Source organism: Cnephaeus nilssonii, assembly GCF_951640355.1.
Source record: "Cnephaeus nilssonii genome assembly, chromosome: 1".
NCBI lineage: Eukaryota > Metazoa > Chordata > Mammalia > Chiroptera > Vespertilionidae > Cnephaeus > Cnephaeus nilssonii.
This window is the reverse complement of record NC_137072.1, coordinates 17,382,830-17,401,449: the sequence shown is the minus strand read 5'-3', so window position 1 is coordinate 17,401,449 and position 18,620 is coordinate 17,382,830. Positions and strand designations below refer to the sequence as shown.

At 39.1% G+C, this 18,620-nt stretch overlaps 1 protein-coding gene across 4 annotated transcripts in view; it reads left to right on the top strand.

The window, feature by feature from the left end:
• The window catches only part of APBB1IP (amyloid beta precursor protein binding family B member 1 interacting protein), a 123,232-nt gene that overhangs the window by 44,777 nt on the left and 59,835 nt on the right, over nt 1-18,620 (top strand). For 2 of the 4 annotated variants that reach the window (XM_079772955.1, XM_079772956.1), the window contains exons 2-3: nt 16,750-16,821; nt 17,883-17,970. In XM_079772955.1, coding sequence (XP_079629081.1) covers nt 16,750-16,821; nt 17,883-17,970 — 160 coding nt within the window. Of the gene's footprint in view, nt 1-532; nt 671-14,536; nt 14,636-16,749; nt 16,822-17,882; nt 17,971-18,620 lie in introns of those variants that run through there. The other 2 variants (XM_079772954.1, XM_079772957.1) reach the window with 2 other exon arrangements.

Below are 18,620 nucleotides of genomic sequence, written 5' to 3'. Positions count from 1 at the left end.
GTGCTATGTCATTCTTCATAGTTTCTCTATCTTTTCTCATTCTGTTGAGCATCTTTGCTATCATTATTCTGAAGTCTATGTCTGATAAATTTCTTATCTCCATTTCATTTAGCTCTTCTTCTGGGGAATTCTTTTGTTCTTTCATTTGGGTGTTGTATTTTTGCCTCCTCATTTGACTGCCTGTTTGGGTTTATGACTATGTATTAAGTAGATCTGCTACATCTCCCAATCTCTAGTGCAGGATAGTGTCAAACACTGTTTCTAACTAGTTAGGTAAGGTGAAGACTTAAAGCCTCCACCTCTGCCTGCAGACTGATTGGATTCAGTCTTGAGTTGCCTCAGGCAATTGTCCACAGGTATGGCAAGTTTTTCCAACAGGGTGGGGCAATTGCTTCTGCCTGGAGGCTAATTGTTATTCTCCTAATGGGCTTCATAAACTCCATAGGGTGGGAGCATGGGGTTTTCCAATAGGGTGTGGCAACTGTCTTCCCCATAGCAAAAACTACCTGGATAGCAAAGGTCTGTAGGAGAAGTCCTCCTCAGCATGAGGGAATGACTCAGCACAGGAAACCAGAGTGTCTGCCTTCTAAGTTCTAATCTAGAGCTACCAGCCCTGGCTTCTGCTGATACAGCTCCAGTCCACTCTGCCCTCCCTCTGCCAGAGCTCAAGGTGAGTTGCTTCACAGGGAATTTTGTGTGTTGGCCTTTTAAGAGTTTGCCTGCATTTCTAGCTGTCTCTCCCTGGCAGAGAGCAACTCTTCTGCTTTTCACAGTCATATGTTATGTGGGCACCTTTCTCAGTTCTGGTGCTCTCTGCCGGGGGACCCATCTTGGTGTTTAGATGCCAGAGTTCCCAGTGGCAACTCCCACAGCTGAGATATCTCACTGGAACTTCAGCTGCTGTTTGTGTAGTATCCACTTACTCAGCTGCCATTTTTTAATCTCTCCAAGATAACTCAACTTAAATGACAATTACAGGAATAGATACCTTTTCTGCTCTACTCAGTTTATAGATAAAAACTATGTTATAGCCGAAACCGGTTTGGCTCAGTGGATAGAGCGTTGGCCTGCGGACTCAAGGGTCCCGGGTTCAATTCTGGTCAAGGGCATGTACCTTGGTTGCGGGCACATCCCCAGTAGGGGGTGTGCAAGAGGCAGCTGATCGATGTTTCTCTCTCATCGATGTTTCTAACTCTCTATTCCTCTCTCTTCCTCTCTGTAAAAAATCAATAAAATATATATTTTTAAAAAAACTATGTTATAGCTGATTCCTATTGGTGGTAGTCAAATTTCATGTTCTACTGGATGAACCATAATTTCAGAAGCATTAAAATGTAAAATTATATGTTTTTGAATTGAAGAAATAAGCTGCCTTAGTTTTTCCTTTTGGTTGCAGACTATCAGTCCTAGGGTAGTATTCAACAACTCAGTGGCTGCATATTGTGGTAGATTCAGCTCCTGGGTGGCAATGCTTTCTAAGCAAAGACTGGAGATCAGTGCTCTACCTACTGCTGTTTCCCAAGCCTCAGTGGACATGCCTGGTTCTCATTATTCCAGTGATGGCCAAAATCATGACTCCTAATTCTTCAGAATATTTAGTAAATATCCCCCTCCCTCCTCCTCCCCTCACTGAACTCCTGGAATTTAAAAAGTCATTTGACACCAATTCCCATGCTTGGATATTTAAGAATTTTTAGCAATCACAGAGGGAAATCTTCCTTGTACCAGAACATATTGGTCTTCACTGACAAAATCAAATAAAAAATTGAAGCCAAAGCTTTTTAGCCTCTTCCCCTTTTTCTTTTTCCACTTTTAACTTGGCATCGGAAAAAGAGAGTATGAATCTTACATGTTTTTTTGTGAAAATTAGATATGATAATATCAGCAATGCATATATATATATATATATATATATATATATATATATATATATATACATATATACATATATATAGTCTTTGCCTGCCTTTACTTTTCATTCTTCTCTCTTCCTCTTTATTTTTTGTTTTGTTTTGCTGTGCTTTGCTTTTTCAAACTCAGTTCTATCTGACTTAAAAGATTGGTTCTTTTTCCTCAACTTTTTATTTTGAAGTTTCAAAACTTCAACTACAACAAAAGTCAGAATAGTGCAATGGACACCCATATTGCCTTTACCCAGGTTTACTAATATTTACATTTTATCACATTTGCTCTATTTTTTTTATCACTTTTCTATTAAGAACAAATGACCACAATACAATTACCACACTCAGGAAATGTAATTAATTTAAAACATTTTCCTGATACATAGACTATAGTCAAAATTTCCAAATTATCTCCAAAATGTCCTTTTTTGTATTTGAAAAGTCCAGACACGTTCTTTTGTTCATTTCCCTCATTTTGGAATTGTCTTATTGATTCGTCTTGACTAGCTGGACTCAAGCTAAACATTTTGGCCACAGTGTTATAGAGGTGAAGCCATGTCCTCAGTTTATCATGTCAGGGCACATGACATCATGATGTCTCATCAATGATTATTCTAAGTTTGATCATTTGGTTAAAGTGTGTCCACCAGGTTTTTCCATTTAAAATATCCCCTTTGAAAGTGGTAAGTGATATATTTCTCTATGTCACATAGTTTCACTTCTGAGTTCTGCTTAGCATTTTGGTTCATATTCAAGCATCTCACCTCTCACTTAACTTGGAGCTTGACTTAGTAGAATCAGGAGTGACACTTTGAGTGAATACCATCCCCCAACTCTTTTTCACCCATTGGTGTCAACATCCTTTGTTTGTTCTTGCCACCCACTGTGGTGGTTGTAGAATCATTCCTTTTTTTTAAAATCTATCTCCTCTCTTCATTTCTCCTCCATTGCTCTGCCATAGGCATTCATTTATTTGAAATAACAAAAGTGTTCAAATACTATTGAAGGTCTTCAATGGCCAACACAAGTACCATGCTCAGCACTAAGAATGCAAAGGTGTCCCCTGCCCTCATGAAGCTTAGGTGAATATATTGCATTTTTTTAATTTTATTTATCAATTCACTTAGTGTCTATCATGTATCTATATTGCTCTACTTTCTGGATATCCAGCAGTAAACAGAACAGTCAAATCCCTATTCTCTGGGGCTTACATTCTAGTTGGTAAGCAAAGAGAGAATATAAATAGGGAAAACTGGGGTGTGGGAAAGAGCTGATTTTGAAATAGGCCAAGGAAGGCCTCAGTAATGAGGAAACATTTAAGCAAAGACCTGAAGGCAGTGAGAGAGCAAGCCATTTAGGGAAGTAGGAAACATGTTCTAGACAAAGAGAAAAGCATGTACAAATGCATGCTGGCCAAGGAACAGCTGGGAAGCCCATGTGAGCGAAGTTACAAGAGATAAAATCAGAAAGGCAGGGGCAGGGCGGTGCTAAGTAGCAGCTGAATATGTGATGTAAGAGAGAAGTTTGGGTTAGAGATGCACTTTGGGCGTTGGCAGCATATATATGGTATTTAAAGCTTGATGTCATGTAGGGAGTGAGAGTAGATGGAACTCAGGAGGGAAACTAGGGGATCAGGGAGATGACAGGAACCACTGGAGGCAGCTGCAAGAAGAGGCCAGTGAAGTAGGCAGGGACCAAGCCGGATCCCTGGGGCCTAAATCTTATGCAATTTGGGGAGACGCCCTTTTTCAAAAATATGAATTTATGAAGAAAAAATTAAGAACTAAAGTAACTATTTCGAGAGAGAAAGGAAATCACAACAAATTACTAATTCTTTAAAATGAATACTACAAACATCACAAAATCCAAAAAGTAACACATTTTTATTATTATGAATTAACTGCCTATTTTTCCCCCACATTGTTGGCTGCATATTCTTTGATCAACTCTCCATTTGAGGATGAATTTGAAATACAATTTTCTATAGAGGAAATAGATAATTTAGTCTTTCTTCCAGCATGGTTGCTCAAAATTAATTTTGTTACTGATAGAGCAGAAAAAGTTTATTTCAATCTCACAGCTCTCTGTGGTAAGGCCTCATCTGTGACTTCCTCTGTGGTTTCTTACTGTGGTGGTGCTATTTGCCCAGGAGCAGAACCTCAGAGAACTTAAGCATTTGCTCTCACTAGATATGGCCTAACACCCTATGGCTCCCCGTAGCCCAAAAAGTAGCTGGTTCAGCTCAGTCAGGACCACACAGCCTTCAGTTTCTGCTCACTTCCAACTGCTAGGCTGTTCCTGGGGTGATGTAAGGTAGCCAGAATGAAGCCTGGGTCAAGATGACCCCACACAAGGAGCAGAGCACAAAAGCATCTCCTTCAGATCTTCTCCCTGGAATAAAAGATGGGATCCAAGTCCTCGAGACCTACCATGGATCTAGCTCTTGCTGGAGTCTGACAGATGTAGGTAGTGCTGGCAGCTCACTGGCCTCACTCCAACCCCTGCCAGGATGATCTCCCAGCCAGAGAACAGTGTTCCATGCTGCTGCTGAGTGCCAGAAGAGAAAAGCAGTCTTCGAAGAGGTCTGCAAGTGAAAAACCCCTGAAGCTTCAAAGTCAGTTGGCCTCTGTTAGGAGGAAAAGCAGGAAAGAAGGCTTTCATGGAAGCCAAGTGAACAGAGATTTCCGACAGAGTGTGACCCACGAATGGTGTTAAGTTCTGTTGAAGATGCTATGACTCAACCATTGAATTAGGAACATGAAAGTCATTGGTAATCTTGACACATTTTGGTGACATGGTGGGAACAAAAGTCCAATGGGGTATGTCTTAGTCAGTTTGGGCTGCTATTATAATACCATAAGTTGGGTGGCTTAAACAACAAATATTTAATTCTCACAGTTCTGGAATCTGAAGTTTAAGATCAAAGCATAGGCAGATCCTGTGTCTGGTGAGGACCTGCTTCCTGGTTGGCGGACTGTCCTCTTGTAGCTCTCTCATAGCTCTTCTAACAAGGGCGCTATTCCCAACATGAAGGCTCACCCTCATGACCTAATTAGCTCCAAAGGCTCCATCTTTAAATACTATCACACTGGGAATTGGTGTTTCAACATATGAATTTGGGATGGTGGAGACCCAAACATTCAGCCACAGCAGAGTAAATTCAAGAGAATATAGAGATGAGTAAGAAACAGTGAGTACAGATAACTATTCACAGGAGTTTGTATATGAAAATTAATGTCTGCAGTTTTTATTTACAAATAAGTGAATAATATTTTTCTATGTTCATCTCTTCAAAAAAAACAAACAAAATTATACTGTCACTTTGGTTTCATGTCACAGTAGATCCTAAATACAAAAGCAGTTCCCCATTTCTTATATAGATGCTCCAAAGAGAACAAAAAGGGAACTTAAAATCTCATCTCTTTTCAGGCCATGTAAATCCAAATGAAACTAGTCTACAACTTGTCTCCCAGAGATATAGAAAAGCCATGTGGACAGATGGAAGTGAGAAAATTGTGCTCACTTCTGAGTCCTATTGGACTTTTTTGGGTCTTTTATAGCCATATCACCTGCCCGAGAGCTGGACTTAGCAGAGTTACTCTGCCTCACTCCACCCTGCATTCACTCAAAAGCAAAGCAATTAAAAAAATAAGTAAATTTAAAAATCAAATCATACTTTAAAAAAATATGGTAGCCCATCCCATGTTCTGTGTGTGTATGTCAGTTTCTACACTGTGACAAATTCTAAGGCTTTTCAAAGCACCCTCTCAGTAGTTTTTAAATTATTGAAATTAATCATGTAATTTTATGATTAACTTTTTATTTTAAAATATTTTTCCTCTAACTTTTGCCATCACAATATTCTTAACAAAGAACCCAATTGTTTTAGCCATTCCTTTTGCATGACCATGCACATATATATCTGCAGTGTCCATACTAATTTCCCGTGTGATTGATGGTTGTATTGGTCTGAATTATTCATATACCATAGTGATTACCCTGTAATAGGATAACCCCTTGTTAGTCTAGTTCTTAAAATGTTCAATGTTCTCTGGTGTACTGAACAAAAGCAGTTAAGTTGGCCCAAGAGATTTTTTTCATCTTACTTTTTTGTTGAATATTATTTGATATGATGTATAATTTCAGAGGTGCTTCTGTTTCCTGTTTTATGTTACACAAAATCTTTAACTTCCTCCCTCCCCCCCAAACATTGCAAGAACCTTTAACCATGTGCTATGTTGTTCTGTGAACCACTTCCTCTTGGTAAGTGCCTTCATTGCATTTTGAGAAAAAAAAAAAAAAAACCTACACTGAAGGAATCGGGTAAATTCCAATATTGTCAATTATTTTCCAGTCACACTGTAATCTAGCTATTTCATAATTTCCACCAGCATTTGTGATTATCTGGATGTTGCACAACATATTTCTTACTTCATGTGATCCCTATCATGAACAGATTTTTAAAATTTTCTCTTCTTTTGTATCTGTAGTTGTAATGTGTAGTCTGACATTTTTCCTTGAAAAAACATGACTTTTTAACAAATTTAAAATATTAACAATACCAAAGCAAATTGATAGTGACAGAACCTCATATTTTTCAACCTTTTTTCTTATCTAGATATTTAAGCTTGGGTAATCTAGCTGTAGACTCAAAACACTGTTCACCTGCAGTAAGAAATATGTGATAGGATGTAGCGCAAAAAAAATTAACAGTCTCAATGCAAGGATGCAAACACTTTTATTTAATTATCTTTAAAATTGAAAGGGTGTCATATGTAGATAAATCTCTTAGATCAGTGGTCGGCAAACTGCGGCTCACGAGCCACATGCGGCTCTTTGGCCCCTTGAGCATGGCTCTTCCACAAAATACCATGTGCGGGCGCACACATACAGAGTGATTGAAACTTCGTGGCCCATGCGCAGAAGACGATTTTCAGCTCTCAAAAGAAATTTCAATCGTTGTACTGTTAATATTTGGCTCTGTTGACTAATGAGTTTGCCGACCACTGTCTTAGATAGTTCATCCTTAGCACCTTGATGAAGAGAAATACAGTTGTAGAAAACCCAAAAAGAAAAATCTTACAGAGATTTGCTCAGGCCTATAACAGTATCTGGGATCAATAAATATTTGTTGACTGACTTAAACTGTGTAACTTTAGGCAAGTTACTTAACCTCTGGGTGCCTTAGCTTCCTCATCTGTAAGGTGGAAATAGAAGTGTCCTACATAGGGTGGTTGTGAGGAAGGATTTAATCAGCAGTACATGTAAAGCACAAGGACAGGGCCTGGCACAGCCTGAGAACACCTAATAGTTATCAGTTATTATTGTTATTATCAGGCAGATAGAGGGAATGGGGAAAGATATCTATCTATCTATCTATCTATCTATCTATCTATCTATCATCTATCTCAACCCACAGCCATGCTCAGAAGCAACAGAGAGGACTGATTTCTCCTTGGTAGATAGGTAGCAACTGTTCTGCTAGAATTGTGATGATCAATTCTAACATGTCTGAACTTAAATTGATCATTTTATTGATCAGAAAGTCATTTTTATATATTCCTTGTTGTTTCCTTTAAATTTTTATGAACAAGTATTCTGGTTTTTCCTTTAATCCTTACTGCTCTAATATTTTTATTGTGTTATTGTTATCAGTACCTCAATCCAATTAAAGATTATGCATAACTAAGAACACAGCTAAAAGATAAGCTTTGTAACCATTCAAATTAGGACACCCATGAGTTCATAATATCCTAATCGAGCACTACAAGAAAGCAGACTTTTGACAAATAAAGTCCTTATAAAAATTGAAATAGCGTAGACTGTATTGCATTGATGCTGGCTGCCAGTGAATGTGTCATTTCTGTAAGGCCAAGAATTGATAATCGCAAGATAAACATTTTAACTTTTTTGTTTTATAAAGCAGTTGTTAGGTGCACTTTATAAAATCTATAAGAAAAGCAATCTTTTTCATTGGTTTTTGTTTTATGAAAAATTCTTAAGTTTATTATTACCTATTTTATTTAATATACAAACTTTTGTGTTTTTATGAATAAATCTTTTCATTTTAAATGTATTAAATAATCCCTTCATCTAATACTATTATGCTGAAAATTTAGTACATAGCAAAGAAATATATATTAGAGGGCAGTATTTGAACATGTTTATATTTGTATTCATTTTTGCTTTTACAAATTTAAATATAAACACATGATTCAACAAATGGTGCTGGGAAAATTAGAGAGATACATGCAAAAAAATGAAACTAGACCACCTTCTTACACCATACATAAGAATAAACTCAAAATGGGTTAGAGACTTAAATATGAAACTCAAAACATAAAAATCCTAGAAGAAAACATGGGCAATAAAATCTCAGATATATTTGTAGTAATTTTTTTTCTGATACATTTCCTCAGGCAATAGGAAAAAAATAAAAAATAAACAAATAGGACTACATCAAACTAAAAAGTGTTTGCACAGCAAAGGAAACAATCAACAACATGAAAAGACAACCTACTGAATGGGAGATCATATTCACCAATGACATATCTGATAAGAGGTTAATATCCAAAATTTATAAGGAACTCAAACAACTTCACACCAAAAACAACAATCCAATTAAAAAATAGGCAAAGTTCCTGAATAGATACTTCTCCAAAGAGGACAAACAGATGGCCAATAGACATGAAAAGATGCTCAACATCACTAATCATCAGAGAAATGCAGATTAAAGCTACAATGAGACATCACCTTACACCTGTCAGAATGACTGCCATCAAAAAATCAACAAAAAGGGAACCCTTGTGTACTGTTAATAGGAATGAAGACTGGTGCAGCTACTATGGAAAACATTATGCCGTTTTCTCAAAAAATTAAAAATGGGCCCAGCTGGTGTGGCTGTGTGATTGAGCGTCAACCCAGGAACCAGGTGGTCACAGTTTGATTCCTAGTCAGGGCACATGTCCAGGTTGCAGGCTCTATCCCCAATAGAAGGCATGTGGAGGCAGCTAATCAATGATTCTCTCTCATCATTGATGCTGCTCTCTCTCTCTCCCTTCTTCTCTCTTAAATCAATAAAAATGTATTTTTTTAAAAAGGAAAAAAACTGGAACTACCTTATGACCCAGCGATTTCACTTCTGGAAATATATCCAAAGAAACCCAAAACACTGATTCAAAGAATATATGCACCTCTGTGTTCATTTCAGCGCTATTTACAATAGCCAAGATTTGGAAGCAGCCCAAGTGCCCATCAGTACATGAGTGGATAAAAAAGCTGTGGTACATTTACACAACGGAATACCACTCATCAGTAAAAAAATATATAAAAGGAAGGAAGGAAATCTTGCCTTTCGCAACAGGTAGAAGGTATTATGCTAGGTGAAATAAGCCATCAGAGAAAGACAAATACAATATGATGATTTCACTTATATGTGAAATCTAATGTACAAAAACATTAGATTCAGAGAACAGATTGACAATTGTCAGAGGGGAGTGGGACTAGGAGACTAGGTGAAATAGGTGAAGGGATAAAGCAAAACAACAGCAGTTGTTTTGGACACAGACAACAGTATAGTAATTACCAGAGGGAAAAGGGTTGTGGGGGAGGTAGAAGAAGGTAAACAGGCGATAAATGGTGATGGAAGGAGACTTGGTTTGGGATGAGAAACACACAATACTATATACAGATGATGTATTTTAGAATTGTATACTTGAAACTATATAGGTTTATTAACCAATGTAACCCCAATAAATTCAATTAAAAATATGAGAAATATTAATAAACTAGTAGCCCGTTTGCACGAAGATTCGTGCAATAGACCTTCATTCACCTGGCTGCCTGCACCAGATTTCTGCCGGCACCGGGGACCCAGGCCTTGGCTGTGGCCACCGCCTTCTGCCTTTTTCAGGGTCTGGGCTTGGCCCCGGGCAGTGGCCTTGGGCTCGGCCACACCCAACATCCCTGCTAAGGATCACAGGAGCCGACCCCCAGTGGTTTCCTGCGATCCGTGCAGGCTCCCCGCTGGTGCCCAAGGCCCGGAAAGCCTCCGCCCCAGGCTTTCCTGGCCTTGGGCTCGCCGCACCCAGCGTCCCTGCTACCGATCGCAGGAGCCGACCCCCAGTGGTTTCCTGCGATCAGTGCAGGCTCCCCGCTGGTGCTCAAGGCCGGGAAAGCCTCCGCCCCGAGTCTTTCCCTGCCTTGGGCTCCGCCACACCCCAACATCCCTGCAACGGTTTCCTGGTGGGCGTGGCTCGGTTGGTGGGCGTGGCTTGGGCGTAGCGAAGGTGCGGTCAATTTGCATATTTGTCTATTATAAGGTAAGATAATGTGCTTCCCCGTCATTCTAGCTATAGTCAAATATACACCTTGAAGAGAATTTGGAAAATACAATTGCATCAAAAACAAAATAAATAAATAAATAAATCCTATATAATAAAAGCCTAATATGCAAATTGACTGAACTGCAGAACAACCAGTCACTATGATGTACACTGACCACTAAGAGGCAGAAGCTCAACGCAGGAGCTGACCCCTGGTGGTCAGTGCGCTCCCACAGGGAGAGCACTGCTCAGCCAGAAGCTGGGCTCATGGCTGGCATGCGCAGCGGTGGTGGCAGGAACCTCTCCCTCCTCCGCTTGCAGGCAGGCAATAAGGAGTGAGGGGTCCCAGACTGCGAGAACCCTGGACTGTGAGAGTGATGTCTGACTGCCAGCTTAGGGCCTAAGTCGCAAGGTAGACATCCGCCAAGGGGTCCCAGACTGCGAGAGGGCACAGGCCAGGCTGAGGGACCCCCCCATCTCTCCCAGTACACGAATGTCGTGCACCGGGCCTCTAGTAAATAAATAAAATTAATGCACATGAAAAATCAAAATGTGGCATCAACAAGTACATATACGCACATATAATTTATTCTCTATTTTCAAACCCAGTACAAGGCAGAGACATATAATTCTAAGTAAATAGCAAAACACAAATATATTATAAATTATTAAATTGACACAGATAACCTGATATTACTGTATAATTAAGCTGTTCTAAAGTGAGGTATAAATCTATGTATATGGGGTTGAAATTAATTAGCTATATGATGTGAATAAAGGAATAATTAAGGTAGAAGACATAACTTATTTTTATGTGTTAAATAATGGCTAATTAACCTACTATTTGAAATCTTAACTTGAGATTGAATTAGTTAAGAAGGAAAGTTATTGCTAATGTCATTCAAGCTGAGTAATTATTAGAGTTTACTTAAAAAAAAAATTGGGAGTTTGAAAACTGATTCAAGCCTAAATGGATGTGAGCTCCAATGAAACCTCTGTGCTTCCCAACAAAGTTTGTCTGTGTAAATATTAGTATTTACTCACTTGGAAACCATTACAAAAAGAACTATTGCTGTAGTGAGTGACGTTCCGCAAACCTAGAGCTGTGACAACAGCTTAGAAACAAACGTTTTGTTTAATTGCCCCGATAGTTACAGGAAATGTGGACTTTGGCGACTTCTCAGGACTATCCTGCCCTGGAATGCAGTGAGTGCCGGGCCTCTGAGTGCAGTGCAACGGGGTCCATGTCTAGGGCTCAGGAGGTAGAATGTTAGCTTCCTAGGCAGCCTGAGACCTGCGCTGTAGCTCGCTTTTTCCTGTTAGTTTGGGAGGTGACTTAGGCTTTCAACAAAGCATTTTTTAATGCAAAGATTAACCAGATCTGATCCTTACTTAATAATAGCTCTCAGTCTGGAAAGAGATTCTAACATAGTAACAAAAAAAAAACATGACTCAGTATGGTAAATGCTATCATTGGTGTTTATGCCGAGAATCATATGCTATTTTGTTTAAATGTCACAACAATTCTATGAATTATGCATTATTCTCTTCAAGCCCAGGGAGATTAAATAGGATATCAAGGTTGTTGTTGGGACCAGGATTTACTGATACGGTTCCCAGATGCAATGGCTGGCAAATCTCTCTACTAATTATGAAGACCCATTGAAGTATTGACACAGGAGCTGGTTTTTGATAAATAGAATTTTATGAAGGAGAAATGGACAGAAATGGATATTATTTAAAGGAAATCCTATATAATAAAAGCCTAATGTGCAAATTGTCACTCGGGAGTTCAACCACTCGCTATGACGTGTGCTGACCACCAGGGGCGGTGCGGAACATGGCAGACATTGGTGATGTGGCGCTGGCAGCGGGCCACAGTGGAGGCACTGCCCACCCCAATGGGCCCAGATGAGAGTAGGACCACAGCAGGATGGTGGAGCAGGTGAGTGGGCGGCGCCAGCCAAGGCGGGTGCAAACGGGCCCACTCACCCCGCCCATCATCCTGCAGACTGCAACCAGCAGCAGTGGCAGGAGGCAAGGCCGCCACCTGGCTCCCAGGCACTGAGGGAGCTGGGCGGGGGCCCTGGCCCTGACTGATCACCCTCCAGACAGCGACCAGTGACAGCAGCGGGCAACCAGTGGTGGGGGGTAGGGGGGTGAACGGGGAGAGGGCGGCCCCAATCGATCGCCCTGCAGGCAGGATGGTGGAGCAGGTGAGGGGGCAGCACCAGGCCAAGGCAGGGTGCCGGGAAGGGCTGCCGGGCTGCGAGGCTGGGGACACGAGCTGGGGCCCAATCCCCTCAGGCCACCCACCCCAAGGGACCCCACCTGTGAACGAATCGTGCACTGGGCCTCTAGTAGCATATATAAAGACAAATAGACTTTTTAAAGCCTGTTCAAATCAACATCAGGGGCCTTGAATGGCAAGAGTTGAACCCTGAAACACAGGTTGGGGAAATTATGAAGGACTTAAAAGACATGCTAAGACCTAAACTGTCTCCATTTCCTCTTATGTATCAGCCTGAAGGTTTTAAACAGGAGGGTGACACATGCACATTTGTATTTCAAATTCCCAGTGATGGTGGTGAGGCTTGATGGAGGATTTGGGAGGCTAGAGGCTGGATGAGCTGAGGATCTACACTATGGCTTCACCGTGGGGACATAAAGGAGAACACTGGAAAAACTAGCAGGATTTTTGACTGATTGAATGGAAAAATGAGAGGTGTCAAGGACTACACGGAAGTTTCTAAATTGGAGTTATAAATGAATAACAACCATTAGACAAAATAGGGCATGTGGGAGGAGAATAATAATGAAAATGTCTGTTACATAATAAATGGGCTCAGTTTAGGCAAGCTACCCTCACAGATAAAATAAGGTCTGTCCTGATCAAGGTCCCAAATCATGGCTGAAATTACTAATCCGAAGAGCAATGACACCTGCATCCAAACTGAATTAAACATATGAAGTTAACTTTGCCATGGATAAAATAAATGTCCTGTTGCAGAGTACTTAGGACAGATTTTTCCCCAGCTCTATTGAGCTATAATTGACACATAACACTGTATGTTTAAGGTGTACGACATAATGATGTGATATATTCAGATACTGTGAAATGATTACCACAATAAATTCAGCTCACACACCCATCACCTCACATAGTTACCTCTCTTTTTTTTTTTTTGGTATGAATAGGTTTTTTAAATATGTATATGTGAAATTTATATATGTGGAGAAGAGAAAGTATTTGAGAATGAAAACTAAGGCTTAGAAATTTGAGCCTTAGGGAAATATTAAGCATTGGGGAAAATTTCCTTGGACGTTCAGGAAATCTAGGGAGAATTTCAGCCTCTCTCCTATCCATTTCCCAACCCACCCCCCCAAAAAAAACAACAAAATCCATCTGATAAACTCATATTCTATTTTCTTTTACTCAGCAGTTTGGTGTTCTTCCCAGACACAAAAGGAACTCAGAAATTACATACTCACAAAAAGATGTTAATTCCACCCAACATGATAAGCACATTGCTTGTTTTGCAATCTGTTACTTCACTAAGGCAGCCCCGCCCTGCTGATGACCCAAATAACACTTGCAGCTCTTGGGGATGGGTGTTTCTCTCTCTCTCTCTCTCTCTCTCTCTCTCTCTCTCTCTCTCTCTCTCTCTCTCTCCCTCTCCCTCTCCCTCTCCCTCTCCCTCTCCAAACTTGATTTTGACCTTTGAAAAATATCACACATACAATTAGACACAGACACATCCCTATTTTCTCACACTTGTGTGTGTGGAGGGGGAGGGGGCGTATATTTGAGTGACTCAGTCTGTCCATTCCAGAAATAAAGTAAGTATGTAAAATTATTGTATTTACAGATTAATACAAATTCATGAATTTATGTTAATAATAGCTCTTAATTCAAATGAATGTCTTATTATTTTCACCAAGGATGAAACTCTTTTAAACTGTGGTTCATTCAGTAGCAGATTTACTTACACCTAGATTTACAGCACAGTTTTTATGCTGACTGCTTTTAATAATTCCATAACAGACTCTGGGAGAAAGGAATGAAAGGACAGGGGGAAAGATTTTTCCCAGATGAACCTAGAAGAGTGTCAGCAGAAATCATGAGAATGCTGTTTTGAGTTGTTTCCATCTTAAGTGTAAGATATTCTGGATGTCCTTAAGCCGCTGTGTATCAGTGGTGTGCACAGGCTGAGAAACCAAGGTCTTTGGGCTCTGGGTTTTTCTGATTCATGGGTATCATATTTCCTTTCAAGACTTTATTCTTCATCACTTTAGTAGTTTCCCAAATGTAATGATTCAAGAGAAAACATCAATAGCAAGATTATTCTTATTAGCATTATCTTTGGATACTGTGAGTGTATTGTAATACTGGCTGGCTGTTTTGAGGTCAGAATATAAATATGTTTTTCCACTTTGAATAGATTATTTTTCTCTTATGAAAAGTTTGAAATATATTAACACTAATACTATCAATTTATCCTGTTAATAATAATTAATCTGATTCTTCTGTTTTTGTCACATTATTGTACTATATAATATTCTTTTTTAAATAATTCTTTATTTTTGAAAGTATTACATATGTCCCCCTTTTTTCCTCATTGACTCCCTTCAGCACCCCCATCCCCCTACTACATAATATTCTAATGAAAATAAATGGTCAGTTCTGAAAATTTATTGTTTTCTGTTACTTTCCTCTTATTAAAACAAGGATTGAATCACCCATTATAAGATTTTGAATACCAGATTAACTTTTTGAACCGAGAGTTTGTGAAACCATGGGCATTTTATTGACTAAAATACTTTCTTTCCTCCATTTTGTAGATAATTTGAAGAAGGGAAGGTATGATTCAGATACTTTGTAAGCAACTGGGAGGGGATAAAACCACATTCAAATGGAGCCAGCTTTGACTCTCCTCCCCACCTGCAGCTCTCTCTCCTCCTCCTGACGGCAGTAAATCCTAAGCCCAACAGCCACATAAAAGAGGATGGACATCATCCATGTTTCTTCACTGATGCTCTGTTTGAGTCCTCCAGGACCTCTTAGACCTGCTCACATAGACTCACACCTGCAGTGTCTGCTTGGCGGTCTCTTTCCTACCTGAGTGCTCACCTGCCTACCTTGTGTGAATGACCCTGAGCATTCACTGAATGGCTTCCTTGAATTCCCCCATCCCATGTGTATGCACACCTGGTTCTCTGATGTGTGCCTGCTTCTTAGGAATGTGCTTGTCCCACCGTATCGTAGACCTCTCGAGTTTTAACTGAAGTCCCCTTCCTGGCCAGTTCAGTTTTGTAGCTACCCATGCTCCTGCCAGATACCCCAACTAAAGCCAGATAGGGTGTTCTGGAAAATTAGTGATCATCACAGAGATGATAGTAGTATGGTTATGGTAAAAAAAAAAATATGTTAGAGCTACATACTGGAATATTTATGGAAAAATAATATTGGCTTCAAAATAATTATTGGGAGAAAACAGGTATTATATTTAAAATTAAAATATCAGTTGTGAATTGTTAAAGCTAAACATTGGTTTCATGAAAATCATAATATTATTTTTCTCTACTTTTGTATATGTTTAAGTTAACATATGTAATAATTAAAACCCATGCTGATCCTCTACTCTAACCAGACTTCTTAGCTGGAATGTAATTAGCACTAATCTTCTAATGTTTTAGAGCATTTTAGGACTCCTAGAAATTATCTCCAGCAAACTAATCTTACAGGTGAAGTAGTTAAATCCCTTTGCCAAACAGCATACTACTAACGAGTAGCTGAAGGAGGCCTAGTAATCATGTCTCCAGATTTCCTAATCCAGCCCTGCCAAAAGTGTTAGGAAGAGAGCTGCTATTTGGACCTCACAGGGTGTCCCACCTCATTGTATGGAAACACTTCTTTCTTGAGCAATTGCTTCCTTTGTCTTAGGCAAAGAAAGGTTCTGATGTAAGATACCGGGCATCATGATTTTATTTCAGTCTCTCATCACTTGGCTGTGTGGCCATTTTAGTTCTAAGTGTTTATCACCCCAATACTTCCAAGTCAATAACCAAAGCTGCTGTTTCAGAGAGCTTTTGTAAAGCAGAGAATCATTTGGTAAAGATGCTTCCCGACTCCGGACATATTTCTGTGTACATTTTTAAGTGGAGGTGAAGTTCTGCCTCTCTCTCCTTCATAACCACCTGTGGCATGAGGCTTGCTCCTCTTCTAAGGAGGGTTTCCTGTGGGGAGGTGCATTCCTGAACAATGCCCACATTGTCCACTTGGTCCCAGAGACTAGTTTGGTCTGGAGAAACAAAATCTGATTGTAGCTCTGAGACAGTTTCCCAGGGTTTGGTTCAATCTTGGACCAAGCAAGTTGAAATGGGATCAGTCATGGAATTTTAAGTTGAAATGAGCCTTCCTCTCCATATAACACTTGGAGGAAAAAAAAGAGAGATGGGACAACCATCGAGATATCAGGCTTTTATTAGACTGTTTATAGCTGGGTTTCTTTCTTTTTCAGATGGATGAGTCAAATGATGATATAGACCAAATGTTCAGCAATTTGCTGGGAGAGATGGATCTTTTGACCCAGGTAAACCTCCTTCTTTAACTATCAAATTGGGGGGGGGAGGGGAATGGGGTTACAGAATTTGATTTTAATTTGAAAAGAGAGCTATCTTTTTTTAAAATGGAGATTGACGATATTATATATTGCTGATGTAACTGTGATGGGGCGGGGGCGGGGGGAATAAAGCATTTTTCCTAATTATACCTGAGTTCAGTTGATTGAATACATTGGTCATACATACCTCCTGCTTTGGCAATTTCCATGCTCATCGTGGCCAATCATTTAGCCAATGGAGGGATTTTCTGCAAGTGAATCCCTCCCACAACCACCAGCACTGAACAATCTCCCCTGCACTTACCTTTATAGAAAGACTAGGTAAGAAAATTAGTACAATTTTTGACCAATTTTTGAGGAAATGCTACATTTTAAAGGACTAAAAGGGAGTTACTATAGTCTCTTTACACTGTAAGAACTTCGTCCCCTCAAGTATCATGAAAGCCACTCAGCCATAGGCTTCAGGTCTAAGAAGGACCAGATTAACTCAGGGTCAGTCACTAGTGACTGGAGCCCAGAGGCTGCTGACCCAGGTTACAGAGTCAGGCAAACTAGAGTGCCTTGTAGTGTTCTCATAAAATCACAGCAGGGTTGATTCATCACTTCCTGCATAAAATATTGAAATAAAAACAACCCAATATTCCTAAATAAGGTAGGGATCTTAAACTTTTCTACCAACTAAATGAAAAATAGTGTGTGTTTTTCAAGAAAAATGTATAATACATATGTTACAAATGCATCATTACAGGAAATTTTTTTTATTGTTTGTAAAAATTAACTTTCTCATTCTCATCGTTCTCGGTTGGCCTGTTTTGTTTACAGATGTACTTTCTAGAATAATTTTTAATTTGTAATATTATGCAGGGGGGGAAATCACATAAAACATTCTCAAATAAGAATATCATCTTAAAAGAACATATGTAGAGAGAAAATGTGTAAACAATACATGACTTTTGACTTAATGATTAAATGTGCTGTAAAAATGTTAGTCTCAGGATTAACTTTGGGGGGGCGGGGATTTGTTTCCACAGAGCTTAGGAGTCGACACGCTTCCTCCTTCAGACCCTAAACCTCCCAGGGCTGAATTTAACTACAGTGTGGGTTTTAAGGATTTAAATGGTAAGCATAATCATTTCTTTCCTTAAGTAATTTTAAGTTATAATAATGACTAAAATCTGTGTGAAACTACAATTTGAAAACAAAATGTAAGGAACCTGGACACCATAGTGAGTGTAATTTTTATAATCCTGAACTTCAGATTGCATTTTTTGTGTGTATAGATTGAATTGGAAGGGTAAGAAGATATTTTGCCTGTAATGAAAGGTAACACTATCCTGCAATTGCGTAGTGTCAAAACTATCTTATTTGTTTTTTAAGAAGTAAAGGGAATTTTTATCTAAGCCTTTAGAGAAATAAAGCACAGTAATATAAAAAAGTAATAAGTAAATGTTTCTTCAAGGATAATGTTGAACTGTTTGTTGAATAAAAACATTGATAATATATGAATGGATCCTTCCAAATATAATATATTTTAATTTCTATATAATTTGATATATTTGCTCTGTTTGACATTTTTTATTCTTCCTAAGATTGTCATGTTATTTTATTAACAAAACTATCTCTTTTATTTAGAGACAATCTTTAGCCCACGTGCTAGTCACATTAAGTGAACTTTGAAGTAATCACTTCCAAATGAATGAAAATTCATTGCAATTCTTGAAAAAGATTTTCCAAAGAATGGCAGTGCCTACCAAAAAAATTAAAAGCAA